The sequence below is a fragment of the Pygocentrus nattereri genome, chromosome 9, assembly GCF_015220715.1.
Source record: "Pygocentrus nattereri isolate fPygNat1 chromosome 9, fPygNat1.pri, whole genome shotgun sequence".
In the NCBI taxonomy this organism is placed as follows: Eukaryota; Metazoa; Chordata; class Actinopteri; order Characiformes; family Serrasalmidae; genus Pygocentrus; species Pygocentrus nattereri.
The window spans coordinates 39,329,904-39,345,837 of NC_051219.1; the positions used below are offsets into that span (position 1 = coordinate 39,329,904).

General features: G+C 40.7%; 1 protein-coding gene across 1 annotated transcript in view; it reads right to left on the reverse strand.

The window, feature by feature from the left end:
- Positions 1 to 5,470: 5,470 nt before the first annotated feature.
- The window catches only part of avpr2ab (arginine vasopressin receptor 2a, duplicate b), a 38,403-nt gene continuing 27,939 nt past the window's right edge, over positions 5,471 to 15,934 (reverse strand). Inside the window, exons 4-6 of the mRNA XM_017712773.2 lie at positions 15,647 to 15,793; positions 12,611 to 13,286; positions 5,471 to 6,542 (exon numbers count right to left, since the gene is read on the reverse strand). Coding sequence (XP_017568262.1) covers positions 6,340 to 6,542; positions 12,611 to 13,286; positions 15,647 to 15,793 — 1,026 coding nt within the window. The 3' untranslated portion in view covers positions 5,471 to 6,339. The remainder of the gene's footprint in view (positions 6,543 to 12,610; positions 13,287 to 15,646; positions 15,794 to 15,934) is intronic.

The following is a 15,934-nucleotide window of genomic DNA, read 5'->3' on the forward strand; positions in this document are numbered from 1 at the left end:
GTACTGGCCTCCTTTATAAACATGAAACGTCTTCACACCACACTGCGATGTTCTCCTAAAACACTGGGGGTCAGTTTCCCAGACTAAGTCTAACCCTGGACTACATTTTTCTTTCAATGGGGAATCTCAATTCAGAAAGTTGTGTAGACCAGGACTGGGAAACCGGCCTTTGCCTCATGTCCATGCAGTGGCTTGACTGGCTGGTGAGGAGATTGTGAGGGACCGTGATATGCTTTTCTCATATATGGACCTTCTCCATGGGCATACTAAATCTCATTAGTAGGGTTTATTTCTACTCTGCAAGCCAATGCTTTTTGGGGGTCTGCCACTCAAGGGCCTTCATTTTACTGTTTACTAAATTGGATTGAGAATGGACTTCCCAAAATGTGTACTGCTACCATTTCTCCAATGGCGATGTCAGTTACCCTGTAACTTCTCATTCTAGAATAAGAATGTCCACCCTGTTGGTTCTGTGCCGTCTTCAGTAGTAAAGTAGTCGCTGGAGAATTGTTGGCAAAATACATATTCTTATATTGTCCAATAGTCACATTTTGTACACTTTCAGGGAAATTTCTGTATAATTCAGTCATGAAGACAAACAAAGCCGCTCAGAGTCATGTGAAATGCACCATCCTCGAGCAACTAGCCAAGTCAGTATTGTTCACAGTGGTGGAAATGGAACCAGACGTCTGAAGTGGTTATCTCTAAAAGCTCGATGGTTGTGAATATGTTTTTTGATGTCTTAGATGCTGTTTAACAATAGTTTTCTAGTAAGAGAATCTTTTGGCCTTAAACATATTTTAAAAGCCTTTAATAGTGGAGAGGTACATGCAGGGAGTTTTAAGGCAAAATAGTAAGTAAAGAACTCATTTCGGTAACACTTTATTTGGATGGTCCACTATAGATGCTTTGTAAATGCTCAGTCTGCCTTTCAATAACATTCAACTAAACACCCATGAAATTCAGTGGAACCTGAAATGCAATGTGAAAGAGTTTATTAAATCTATCCCTAAACCTTACCCTAACCTTAACCTCCAGGCAAAACCCACATCTACTCCTAACCCTAACCATAACCACAATGTTGTTGATAATCAACTAAGGATCAACAGAAAGTTTGTTAATGATTTAAGTAGCTGTAGAGCATCTATAGGGGACCATCCAAATAAAGTGTGAGCCTCATTTCTTCTCTGTTTCACCCAGTTATACCATTAGCATTATATATATATATATATATATATATATATATATATATATATATATATATATATATATATGTATATAGGAACTCAGAAGACACACTCACTGGTGGTTCTGCATAATAAATAATAAATAAAATGACTACGTTTGCACGGTAGATGTTGTAACACCTGGTTCCTATCACCACCACTGTAAAGAAGTCAGAGTCAGTACGTTTCTCTACACCATTTCACCTCAAACTGCTCTGAATGACTTTGCCTTTTTTAGCAGAAATTATGCGAAAATGTTAAAAAATCTATTCCCCTATCAGTAACTATACTGGAATATTACCGGTGGACATTTATGGTGATATTTGTGTGGCATCAATCCCTTCAAGCGTCTTCCTCATTTGGACATGGTCTTCAGCTCTCACTCCAACAATGGCACATTCTAGTGGACAGTACGGCATATTTCAGTCCCAGGCTGTTTTTTCTCGCAGCACCTTCCATTCGATTTCCCCAGTGCTGTTTTCAAAATAATACTCAAAAAATGTGGATGAATCCATTTGGCACACGCCTGCGTCTGGATTCCAAACCATTCTCAATCTCTGTTTGACGGCAAACAGTGGCGTCTGCTCTCCTGGTGTGCGGCTGGTTCTCCACCAGTCTGGAGCTGTTCTAGTCAGCCGCCTGCCAATGTGTCACATTCTCACAGCTTATTCCTCAACAGTCCCCGAACTCACTCACACGCACATGCATTCCTCTTCCACTGCTTACATTCACAGTACTAAGCTCCTGTCTTATGAAGTTTGCTAACAGTGGGCCATAGCTCTTTCATGTACACCAGTCCTATGTCTTTATGTGTACATTCACTACGGTTCCTTTTTCACTCCCACTGTCACGTTTCCTTGCGTCTTGTAACATAATGAAAGTCCTGGTATAATCCAGAGGTGCTAATCGTTGAGAACTCTCCTTTGAAAGATGAAAGGGAAATGGAGGAGCCCCCCTGTTTTCCTGTAGGTTTGCCTCTTCAGTCCTCCTCCTCCTCGTCCTCGCCTTCAGTAGATTGTGCTTTAGGTAGTGGTCATGATCCTTCACACGTTGCTATAATCTCTATTCTTGTGACAGGCTTTGTCTCAACTCTATGTATTTCCAGTCAAAGTGGTTATTAAATTAAAATGATTCATTTTTCAGGAGATATTTCTGAGGAAATCAGAAATTGGGCTGATACTCCACTTACATAAAGAAAAGGAAAGTGACAGAAAATAAGTGAAAAACAAGGATTTTTCAAAAAATTATTAAACCATACAAAAAAATTGGGACTAACAACCGTGCAAGACCTGCTAGACCACCAAAACCATCAGATAAACAGTGTTGAAAGCTTGAGACAAAGAGAAAATCAAGCACCACTCTTGCTACAGATATTTCTGTCCACCCTTCCACTATGAAAAGAGGACACGATGAACCTGAAATGATCTACAGATGTCAAGAAGCTGTTACTGAGAAAAAGAAAGACAAAACGCAAATCAAACAAAGAAGCTGCTGATGTTCTCAAAACAATGGACTGGCCACCTCAGAGTCCAGACCTCAACATCACTGAATGGGTTTGGGATTACTTGGATCATGAGAAGCAGAAAATACTAAAGTTCTAAGACTGAACTGGAGGTATTTAGTTGCTGAGGCTGTGTAATTTTCTGTATGTTTCCTGTTTTTTTCCTGACACTGAAAAGTGAATAACTTGCACTTAATGGCCACTTTGACTGGAAATGAAATAAATGAAGGGTGGTCTCTGATTTTTGCACCATAATGTACCTGTATCTGAGTCTGCATGCTTTCATTGCTGGTTACGTTCAAAAGTTTGGAACCACTGTTTTCAATAGCATAAAGCTGGTTTTGCTACAGATGCATGTCCAGAATTGTTCTAATATAATGCTACAAATTCAAATTCAGTACATTTGTAGAAAGCTAAACACGGACAAACTGAAGACTTTACATGTATCCAGAAAGATGAACAGAACTGTAGATGATTCCATGATAACTGGGAAAACTGTATGACAATGAGAATGAAGTTATAATAAATTGATAATACTGAATACAGCATCACTGCAAAGCGGTGATCAAATCTCGGTGGAGATAATGCCATAAGAAATGATAATATATAGATGATTACAGCATAAAATGTATCATTTAATACAACCCCAATTCCAATGAAGTTGGGATGTTGTGTAAAACATAAATAAAAACACAACACGATGATTTGCAAATCCTTTTCAACCTATATTCAATTGAACTCACTACAAAGACAAGATATTTAATGTTCAAACGGATAAACTTTATTGTTTTTTGCAAATATTCACTCATTTTGAATTTGATGCCTGCAACACGTTCCAAAGAAGTTGGGACAGGGCCATGTTTACCACTGTGTTACATTACCTTTCCTTTTAACAACACTCAGTGAGCGTTTGGGAACTGAGGACACTAATTGTTGAAGCTTTGTAGGTGGAATTCTTTCCCATTCTTGCTTGATGTAAACTTCAGTTGTTCAACAGTCCGGGGTCTCTGTTGTTGTATTTTGCGCTTCATAATGTGCCACACATTTTCTATGGGAGACAGGTCTGGACTGCAGGCAGGTCAGTCTAGTACCCGCACTCTTTTACTATGAAGCCACGCTGTTGTAACACGTGCAGAATGTGGCTTGGCATTGTCTTGCTGAAATAAGCAGGACGTCCCTGAAAAAGACGTTGCTTGGATGGCAGCATATGTTGCTCCAAAACCTGTATGGACCTTTCAACATTAATGATGCCTTCACAGATGTGCAAGTTACCCATGCCATGGGCACTAACACACCCCCAAACCATCAGAGATATTGGCTTTTGAACTTTGGGCTGATAACAATCCAGACAGTCCTTTTCCTCTTTGGCCTGGAGGACACAATGTCCATGATTTTCAAAAATAATTTGAAATGTGGTCAGATCACAGGACACTTTTCCACACTGTGTCAGTCCATCTCAGATGAGCTCGGGCCCAGAGAAGCCGGTGGCGTTTCTGGGTGTTGTTGATATATGGCTTTGGCTTTGCATGGCAGAGTTTTAACTTGTACTTCTAGATGGAGCGATGAACTGTGTTCACTGACAGTGGTTTTCTGAAGTGTTCCTGAGCCCATGTGGTAATATCTGTTACAGAATGATGTCGTTTTTAATGCAGTGCCGCCTGAGGGATCGAAGGTCACTGGCATTCAATGTTGGTTTTCTGTCTTGCTGCTTACTTGCAGAGATTTCTCCAGATTCTCTGAATCTTTTGATGATATTATGGACTGTAGATGATGAAATCCCTAAATTCCTTACAGTTGCACGTAAGAAACGTTGTTCTTAAACTATTGGACTATTTGCTCATGCAGTTGTTCACAAAGTGGTGAACCTCGCCCGTCCTTGCTCGTGAACGACTGAGCCTTTCAGGGATGCTCCCTTTATACCCAGTCATGACACTCACCTGTTTCCAATTAACCTGTTCACCTGTGGAATGTTCCAAACAGGTGTTTTTTGAGCGTTCCTCAACTTTCCCAGTCTTCTGTTGCCCCTGTCCCAACTTCTTTGGAACGTGCTGCAGGCATCAAATTCAAAATGAGTGAATACTTGCAAAAACAATAAAGTTTATCTGTTTGAACATTAAATATCTTGTCTTTGTAATGTATTCAGTTGAATACAGGTTGAAAAGGATTTGCAAATCATTGTATTCTGTTTTTATTTATGTTTTACACAACGTCCCAACTTCATTGGAATTGGGGTTGTAGAACTATTTACCTGCAGACAGGTGTGTAGTTTAGAATATTTTATGTACACTTTGTAAGTTATTATAGAACAAAATAATAACAATTATTAATATGAAAGTGATTCCAAACTTTTGAGTATTATTATGTATGTGAGAGAAAAACTATGTATATCTTTGATTTTGTGAGCAGCTTCTGTTCTTGGTGATGGTCAGTGAGTTTGGATGTTTTGGTGATGGTCAGTGAGTTTGGATGTCTTGGTGGTGGTCAGTGAGTTTGGATATCTTGGTGAGGGTCAGTGTTTGAATTCCTTGGTGAGGGTGAGTGGGTTGGGATGTCTTGGTGATAGTCAGTGAGTTTGGATGTCTTGGTCAGGGTGAGTATGATTGGATGTCTTGGAGGGGGTCAGTGTGTGTTGGGATGTCTTGGTGAAGGTCAGTGTGTGTGGATGTCTTGGTGAGGCTCAGTATGTTGGGATGTCTTGGTAAGGGTCAGTGTGACTGGATGTCTTAGTGAGAGTCAGTGTGACTAGATGTCTTGGTGAGGGTCAGTGTGTGTGGATGTCTTGGTGAGGCTCAGTATGTTGGGATGTCTTGGTGAGGGTGAGTGTGTTTGGATGTCTTGGTGAGGCTCAGTATGTTGGGATGTCTTGGTGAGGGTCAGTGTGTTTGGATATCTTGGTAAGGGTTAGTGAGTTTGGATGTCTTGGTGAGGGTCAGTGTGTTTGGATGTCTTGGTGAGGTTCAGTATGTTGGGATGTCTTGGTGAGGGTGAGTGTGTTCGGATATCTTGGTAAGGGTCAGTGTGTTTGGATGTCTTGGTGAGGTTCAGTATGTTGGGATGTCTTGGTGAGGGTCAGTGTGTTGGGATATCTTGGTAAGGGTTAGTGAGGTTGGATGTCTTGGTGAGGGCCAGTGTGTTGGGATGTCTCTGTGAGATTCAGTGTGTTTGGATGTCTTGGTGAGGGTCAGGGTGTTTGGATGTCTCGGTGAGGGTCAGTGTGTTTGGATGTCTTGGTAAGGGTCAGTGTGACTGGATGTCTTGGTGAAGGTCAGTGTGACTAGATGTCTTGGTGAGGGTCAGTGTGACTGGATGTCTTAGTGGGTCAGTGTGTTTGGATGTCTTGGTGAAGGTCAGTGTGACTAGAAGTCTTGGTGAGGGTCAGTGTGTTTGGATGTCTTGGTGAGGGTCAGTGTGACTGGATGTCTTAGTGAGGGTCAGTATGTTTGGATGTCTTGATGAAGGTCAGTGTGACTAGATGCCTTGGTGAGGGTCAGTGTTTGGGTGTGAGTGTCAGTGATAATCAGCATATTGGTAAGGGTGAAGAATTTGAATGTGACGTTGATCCTGTGTGTGTGCTTGAGTGTAGGTGCGTGTATTGAATGGTCTGTGTGCCGGTCAGTAGATGCTGTCCTTGGTGGTGGTGGAGGTGTGAGTGGCGGTGGAGTCATCGGGCAGTGAGCCTCTGCGTGGTGATGGTACGGTGCAGCGCAACAGAGCCAGCAGCTCCCGTGACACACTGCTGGAGAAGGCTGTGTAGATCCAGGGGTTTGTGCACGAGTTCAGACTGGCCAACAGCATCAGGATGGTAAATGCTACTCCTGCAGCAAAGAGAACGATCAGAGCTTGAGGAACAGGCCAGTATTTTAAAAAAAGCCTCAGCATTTTTACTCAGAACATTTGTGTGATTTTATGTACCAAAAATAATTAGTACTGGGACCATGTATCAATAACAGCCATGAAATACATAGAATGTATATGTTTTTCTTTCCATTTTTTTTGTGCATGGCCACTGACACTACAGTCCTTGTTTTAGCTCATGTCCATATAGAGCAGTGAATTGCTCTGTGAGCCATGAGTGAATTTCACACTGAAATGCTGGTACAAAGAAGAAATGCTCTCAGAACCAGTAATTTTGCCTCTAGTACTTTTGTCCTAGTTATAATTCAAGTTTGTGTGAAAGTAATAACCTCCAGTCACTTTTTTGGATGTAAGGAATGTTTGGAAGGCAGCAGTGGTACATTTGCTTTCCAATTGCCATGAACAGCACAACATTGAACTCTTTAAAAAGCTGTTGGCAGGTCCAAAGTGTTATTGCACACTTCTAAAAACCTAAAACCCAGCCCAACAACACATATTGTTACTGTCCAAAGAAAAACAAGTCTTTAATTTAAACTTTACAGAAGAAGGGTAAAACACTTTTGCCTTTCAGTGTAATTCAATGTAAAGAGATTTTATTCCAAGTGATTTTAGAGCATTTCTATTGGTCCATGCATCATAAAAAGAATTTTTTACACAACGTAAGAGACGGCTGGTCTGTAGAAATAGTGTAGAAAAACAAAAATCAACAAAAAATGCATATACATGGTTTTCCTTGGACATCAACGATATGCAACCAGTTTGCATTGAAGTCCCAGTAGTTACTGAATAATAAGCCATAATATGTAAGAAGCCTGGGATTTTAAGGGGCCGATTGCTTTCCCCACATCATCTACTGCAATAACTGTGCTACAGAATGTTTGCAGTCACAACAATCCTTATCTCTTCAGTGTCTAGGCCGAATGGTTGGGCATATAGAAAACTTGTTCTTGGTTGTGACATCACAACCATGATGTATTCAAAACTGGCCATTTGGAAGTTTTGTTCCATCTATGGGTTATAGGCACTGGGGTGTGAACTGTACATTTTGAAACAAAGCTCAAAAAAGCAAGAAAAGCGTCTGTATGTACATTTGTCATTGGCTCAGAAACATTCTGCTAGAACACTGAAACAGGTTGCCTAAGATCTGTTAGCCAGCCGTGTGGTGGCCATGGTACGTATCCAGCATTGAATAATTCAGATATGTTCTAATAGTGAATGGGAACTGCATTACGCATATAGGCATTAATGCCAGAGGGCCAGCTGACTGAAAGCTTCTTTGGAGTTCATCACTGATGTATTAGGAATAATAGGTCATTAGTGCAATATGAGAGCTTGGCCATAAGGTACCATTCATGCTGCCAGCTCAGAGACCATCTGTTTAGTGAAGCACCCGTTACTTAGCGACCAGCAGGTCAAACTGTGCAAAAAGCCCACTTTAATTTAGAGGTGTAAATACTGCACACAGCCAATGAGATTACTATACACTGAGGTGGAGTTATAGCTGGCAGTGTGGGTGTCTGTCTGTCTGGTTTGGTCTCTCTAAAGGGGCCAGATATCCTTAAAATAATAGAATAAAATTGCACAATTGTGAAAGTATTTGTCAGGACCCAATGCAGATAAAATAATACAAATAAAAGTATAAAAATAAAAAGATGTCCTTTTGGTTGCTGAAGCTCAGCACAGGGGAAGGGGTGGGAAGTGTGATAGTATTTATTGTTATCATGATAAATTATGTTACAGTTATGTTACAATTATGTTACAAGCTTTTCTGAACATACTATGGATATTGTCAGTACTTAGCCCTTTAAGTGGTCCACCAGGGGGCCGAAAGTTTTATTACACACTTCTATAATCTAAGAATAGCTTGGCCAGTTCGCAGCGAAGTTCCTGTAGTTACTGAATAATAAGCCTTACACTCTTAAAAAGATTGGCTCCTCTATATAGAACCATGAACACTCAAAGAACCATTTTCATGCTTAGCTGGTTCTCTGCATGGCGAAATGATTCTTCAGATTGATAGTGAATGTGTTGTATATGGTTCTATATAGAACCATTTAGAAAAAGGTTAAATTGCCCCTAGGTGTGAGTGTGTGTGTGAGTGACTGTCTGTGTCTGTCTGTCTGCCCTGCGATGGACTGGCGACCTGTCCAGGGTGTATCCTGCCTTCCGCCCGAAGACTGCTGGGATAGGCTCCAGCACCCCCCCGCGACCCTGACGGAGAAGCGGCTTAGAAAATGGATGGATGGATGGATGGATAGAAAAGGGTTCTGTACAGCACCAAAAAGGGTTCTTCAATTGCTACAAGCTTGACATCATAATGATAGCAGAACTGTTTTTGGAGCTATATAGAACCTCACATTCAATCTGAAGAACACTTTTGTCGTGCAAATGGTTCTGTAAGTGCTTATGATTCTATATAAAACCATTTTCTCTACTAAAGAACTCGAAGCACCATCTCTTTAAAAAAGTCTACCATGTAATAAGCCTGGTATTTTAAGGGGTTAAAGAACTGACCAGATGCTCATTTCCGTTTAAAGTGTGCAGAATTTGCCCTGTTTAGCTGGATTTACCGTAGTGTAGTGTGTGACGTTTTGAAATCATTGTATTGAGTTTTGGGTAACACTTTATTTGGATTGTCCACTTTAGATGCTTTGTAGATACTTCATTTACTTTCAAGTTACATTCAACTAAATATCTACTAAACTGGCCATCATTTTCTTTAACTCTAAACCTGCTCTAATCCTAACCCTAACATTAACCTCAACCCAAAATTTAAACCCAGCCCTCACCCTGGTCCTAGCCCTAATCCAAATACTAACCCTAACCCCACCACTGCTTAGAATTGTCAACAGATAGTTTGTTAACAATTTGAACATCTGTAGATAATCTATAAGGAACTATAGTGGACTATCCAAATGAAGTGAGATCTGGTTTTGTAACAGTAAGAGATTAATATTATGTTTGTCTATTATGTTTGTATATGTAAGGGTCAGACATAGACGTGGCTACGCTTTGCTACTGTAATATATTGTTTCAATATAAAACTTGCATTAAAATAGATTTATATGCGTAAGCACATTTCAGACAAAAAAAAAGAGGGTGCTTCACTGCTTCACTGCTTGTCCACTTAATCTGTTTACTTGCAAACGTGTGTGCTGAAATGTTTGATGTCTGCTGGCTGCTTATAGATCACTTGGCAGAGATGAAAACAAACAGTGGGAATGCAAGCAGGCTATTTATTACACACTATCGCCTGCGATATGAGCCTGATGCAGATGAGGGCAGATGAGTTCAAACAACAAATACACCACCGCTGTTTTCAGACACCAGGAGGGCACAGGTGCACCGAGTAGCCGAATGAAATTGACCTGTGTCGTGCAGAGAGGTGTAAATCCCTGACCTTACAATGGTTTGATTCAATTACAGGTCATCAGTAAACATCTCAATATGTCACACAATCCCACCTTGGTTTGTTTTGCTTTAATTGTTTTGGTTATTTAAAAAAAATACACTGAATACACAACTGTAACTGGAATACTTGTATAGTGAAGGAATATAGACAATAAAAAAAAAACATACCAAGCTTTATATTCTCACTGTTAGAGCCAGATACTGCTCCAACACTGTGCAGTTCATGAGCGGAACCTGGGAATGTTATTTTGGCCAAAAACATGAGTACATATTTTATTGAACGTTTTTATAATCCAGGGCTGCCCAAAGTGCAGCCTGCGGGTCAAAGCTGGCCCAAATAGGATATTTTATTTAGCCTGCCAGGTTAATTTACTTCCACCCCCTCACCAAATGAGAGGACATAGTGTATTTTTTACACTATATATAACTTAAATTCTTACACTACATAGAACTTCAATTCTTATTTTTCACCGAAACATTTGGCTACCCTTGTCCTATTATAAATAGCGCTGGTCTCAATATTAATTCATTATATTTCTGGTATTCGAAAGTGTGGGAAGACATTAACCCTTTAAAATCTCAGGCTTATTACACAATGAGGATTATTCAGTAACTACAGGGACTCCAATACAAACTGGTTGAGCTATTCTTAGGTTATAGAAGATGTGTATTAAAGCTTTGGGAACACCAGCAGGCCCTGGCCTTTTAAAGGGTTAAACAATCAGACAATAAGAAAAATACTCAGCACCTGGTATAATTCTACTCCAGACACACCAAGCTTAACACAACATTTCAAATATATATTGGCTCTGTCATATTACTGTTCAGGTGGGAATATTAGCTCTTTTTTCTCCCTTTCGTTTCTAATGAAATGGTTTTACAGTAGCTTTAAACTTATATATATTTATATATATATATTATATATACTTATATATAATATATTCTTTAGACAAAATCACAATCAAAAGTTTGTATTGTATAAGAGAATAGTCTTCTCCACACACTAACAGTTAGTACAGCAGAGTAGCTGCTCTGCAACTATCATACCAAAACCATGATCATGTTTCAGTAGTTTGAAAGTTATTATTACCATGTTTTCATTCTATAATGAAATGGATGTGTGTTGTTTGGTTTATATTCAGTAGACTTTAGGCCCCATGTGTCAGGCACAAGGGCCGTGGGCCGAGTCAGGCCTGTGACACAGTCCTTTTTGGTGCATGACATTATTTTTATAATTAATCTTACTAGCCTGTTTCATCCTGCCATGCACTACAGCCCCCAGCATGCACTGCATCATCTCTGGGCCAGCGGTTACACAAAAAGAAAAGATGCCTAGTGTCTAGATCAAACAAATAGGCAGTGAAAAAATGTGTTTTATTTAGAATTAATTTTATATTCAGTAGTATTAAGTATTCAGTGCCTATTTAGCTGTTGCAGGTTTGGCATGTTTTGAATAAACAAAACAATGGCCCATTCAGGTTGTGGCAAAATGTAAGTAAGAATAAAAACAAAGCTGGCCCACAGATTTGCTGAGATTTTTTTGCTGGCCCTTTTAGTGCAATATTACAAAAATGTATAATATTTTTATGTTATATATTATTTAATTTCATATTTTGCTAAATATAATATAAAATATAGTATTTATTCATTTGTGTTGTGTATAATGAATGATAATGCACTTTCAAAGAACAACAGAATTTCTGTTCTTCTTCTTTTGGTCTAGACTCGGCTTGCCTCTAGTGGTCTTAACCCTTGTGTGGTATTGATGTTGTTGTTACTCAGTGGTTTGGTGGTCCCACTGCATTACTGTTTTTTTTTTTTACTCAATACAGTCATAACAATTTTACGTAAAAATATCAGGTGTTTAAAATATCAGAAGTGGCCGGCGTATGGTTCCTCTTTAGCAGCTATAGCCAGTCAGCATTCTCTCCATGTTGTCCACCGTCACATACACACACATACATATACAAACACACACACACACACACACACTAACAGCAGGCCATGTAGGAGGAGAACAGAGTGAAGGACACAGCACTTCCACACTTTTACCCCTGCTATTTCACCCCAATACCACATGTGTAATATAAATGTGTGGGGGCTGAACAGAGTGAAGCACTGAAAATTGGTTATTTTATATGTTCTTCACAGAAAATGAGCAAAAGGCCAAGTAATCTAAGGTTGAAATTATATTAAAATGCATAATTTTTTCTTTGGATAAACATTGAAAATGGGTCTCACAGACCCCAACACCACACAAGGGTTAACTACATCACAGGTGTGTGATTTGACTGGATCTCTATGGAGTTCAAAAACAAGAGGATTACATTTGGGATGGAAGAGGCAAGTCTAATGCAGCCAGTGTGGACTGAAGCATCGAGAAAATGGAAGCATACCTGTTCTGTCAGATGGATGATTAAAATAAGAGTTATATTCTCTAAGAGTGATTTTGAGAGGTAATATTCAAGTACCCATTTGAAAATATCAAGTATACAAAGCCTGTAAATTCAGTATTAATTACAATAGACACTAACATTTAAAAATCAATGCAATTGAATCAACGGCTTCAAATTGATGCATGTTTACCAGAAGTAATGGAAGGGGCCTACATTCTGACCTTGATCTGGTGGGTTCGGATCCCAGGCTGCCCACAACTGCACGATGAAGAAAGGACACCAGCAGACGGTGTAGACCAGCACTATGACCAGAGTCATCCGCACTGTCTTGGACATGGCCTTGGAGATGCCTGGGGGAGGTGGAAGGGGAGGATACTGAGCAGGCAGGCCTAGGGCTGCTGTGTCTGGGAGCACGTCTGGCCACAAGTCAGGAGCTCCAGAGAGCTGTCCAGCCAGTGAGGAGGAGCCTCTGGACCGGGCACAGATGCTATTGACTGGCTGTGAGTGAGAGGGATTAGAAGGAGAGGTAGGGGCTTGGTCAGCAGTGAAGTCCTGTAAGTTCCGTAGGTGGGGTGTGCTAGAGGTGGACACTTCTGAAGAGGGAAGAGGCACAGCACAGGGGTCGCAGGTAAAGGAGAAACTGTCAAATGAGTTCTGATGCTCAGTGGGGGAGAATGGGGGACGAAAGGGGCTGCCCCGAGGTCGGCCGTGGTAGCCGCTGTCCATCTGATGATGGTGACTACCCTGCCCATCTCTGTCTCTAGCACTGCAAGCCCTCCCACGATGCCCTTCTCTCTGAGGGAAATGAAAGAGCACGGAGTTCCGCTTAAACTCTGCTGTTATCATTCGCTCCGACTTCAGGTAGATGTTGTCGTGAATCTCTCTGAAGATGCGCACCTGACATGGAAGGATGAGACAGAACGTTGTTGAACAATGCTGCACTCACAATGCTGGACCTGCTCGCTGAGTGTAGCTACACAGCATAAATACAACCTGGAGATGTACATTACGTATACAACAATGTGAGTCAAGCTAATCATTAGTAGTGAGTTTGCAGTTTACAGTATTGTGCAAAATCAGAGATCATCCTTTATTTAATATATTTCAATCAAAATGACCATTAGGTTATTCATTTTCAGGGGTCATTTCTGAGGAGATTAAACGTGTATAATCCACTTGCATGAGGAAATGGAAAGTCAAAGAAAAATAAGTGAGAAACAGGTTAAAAGATACAGAAAAAGGGGTCTCATAGCAGCTGTGCAAGACCTTGTGGACCAACAAAACTTCACCATCACATAAACAATACTTGGAGCCTTTATCTTTGAGAGAGAGGAGAAAATCAAGCTGCTTCAAAGTGCTTCTGTCTGTGCTGCCGCTGTGGGAAGACACTATTTGAAAGAATGTGTAGCTGTCAAATAGACGTTACTGAGAAAAAAGCACCAATCAAACAAAGAAGCTGCTGGTGTTCTCAGAACAATGGACTGACCACTCCAGAGTCCAGACCTCAGCGTCACTGAATGAATGAGTGTTTGTCATTACTTGCATTATAAGCAACAGAAAATGCAACCAGCTTCTAAGACTTTGGAGGTGTGGAAAAATATTTTCTGTTAAATGTACAATACTGTGCAAAAGTCTTTGGCACCAAAGCACTTTATTTAAACCATATTTAAAATTATTTGGTAACGCTTTGTTTGAAGTGGTCCTTTCTAACCCTCACCTTAACCTCAACCTAAAACCTAATTCTAAGCCTCACCCTGGCCCTAATCCTAACCCTAACCTTAAACCTCAACCCAAAACCTAATCCTAACCCTGGCCCTAATCCTAACCCTAACCTTAACTTCAACCCAAAACCTAATCCTAACTCTCACCCTGGCCCTAATCCTAACCCTCACCTTAACCTCAACACAAAACCTAATCCTAGCCCTCACCCTGGCCCTAATATTAACCCTAACTTTAACCTCAACACAAAACCTAATTCTAAGCCTTACCCTGGCCCTAATCCTTACCCAACCTTAGCCTCACCCTAAAACCTAATTCTAAGCCTCACCCTGGCCCTAATCCTAACCCTAACCTTAACTTCAACCCAAAACCTAATCCTAACTCTCACCCTGGCCCTAATCCTAACCCTCACCTTAACCTCAACACAAAACCTAATCCTAGCGCTCACCCTGTCCCTAATTTTAACCCTAACTTTACCCTCAACAGAAAACCTAATCCTAACTCTCACCCTGGCCCTAATCCTAACCATAACCTTAACCTCAACCCAAAACCTAATCCTTCCCCTCACCCTGCCCCTAATATTAACCCTAACCTTAACCTCAACCCAAAACCTAATCCTAACCCTCACATGTTTTTGACATGTTACCGAGAGTCTTTTGAGTGTTTGTTTGATCTAAAAGGATTAAAATATTATTATTTTCTCAGGTGCCTAAAACTCTTGCAAGACCTATGTTTTCTCTTTTTCTTGATGCTGAAAAAAATTAATTTGCACTTAATGGACATTTTGACTAGAAATAAAATGAATTAATGGGGGTCTCTGATCTTTGCCCAATACTGAATGCCAGCTGTATCTGAACTTCTGGGAGAGCCAAGAACATTCCAGGTGGAAGCTGCAGAATCCCCTTGCGCTTCCAAGGTGGAATGCTTGTTGGGGCTAATAATTGCGTCTTACTCTCTGCTGACTATAGCTTTAAAAAGATAGAACTACTTTATTGAGAAATGTGTTGATAAGCAGAAGTGAACTCATAGTACATCATAAGTACATCATAAGTGCTTTAATTTAATCATAGAAAATGACTGAATCCCCTCGGGAGCCCTTCTATAAACAGTTCAAATGAGGTGATGAGGCTTTGAATCACTTCCTCTGGCACAGTTGGAGGCTGAAAGCGTGGGCCCTTGAGAATGAACTCCAACCGCAGTACATAACTGTTGACACTGTAGACAATCTGATAATCTCCAGCCGTCTAGGTAGATTACTCTGGATTTGTGCATGATGTTGCATGTGCTTTGCAGTCCAGTTTGACTCATACCTCCACATGGGGGTTTGGGCCCATCAGTACCCGCGCGGATTGTGAGAGAAAAGCCCTACATTAAACCGAGCCGCCTGAGAGACAGCATGGAAAATCATGATGCACAGCAAAGAAGAAGATTATCCAGCATATCAGAGAAAAACATTCCTTCAAGACAGAACCAGAACAAGTCACATACTGAAGCGTGTGTGAGAGAGAGAGGCAGGAGAAAAAAAGGGGAGGAGCTACCTGACAGATTGTGATGATGAGGGCTGGTAGGATGAAGACGGCCACAGTCATCCAGGTGACGTAGGCTTTGAGGCCCCATGGCTCAGCAAAGTGGCCCCAGCACTCAAACTCCCCTGGGGCTACCTCTGACCGTGAGAAGATGAAGACCTGTGGGTCAGATATAGTAAAGTGAGGCCACCAAATACAACTATAACATCCACTTCATATTTCCAAATAGAGTTTTCACTTTCTTACACCTACCTTGATGCAAATACCATACAGGGCACTTTGTAGGTTTACAATGTCATG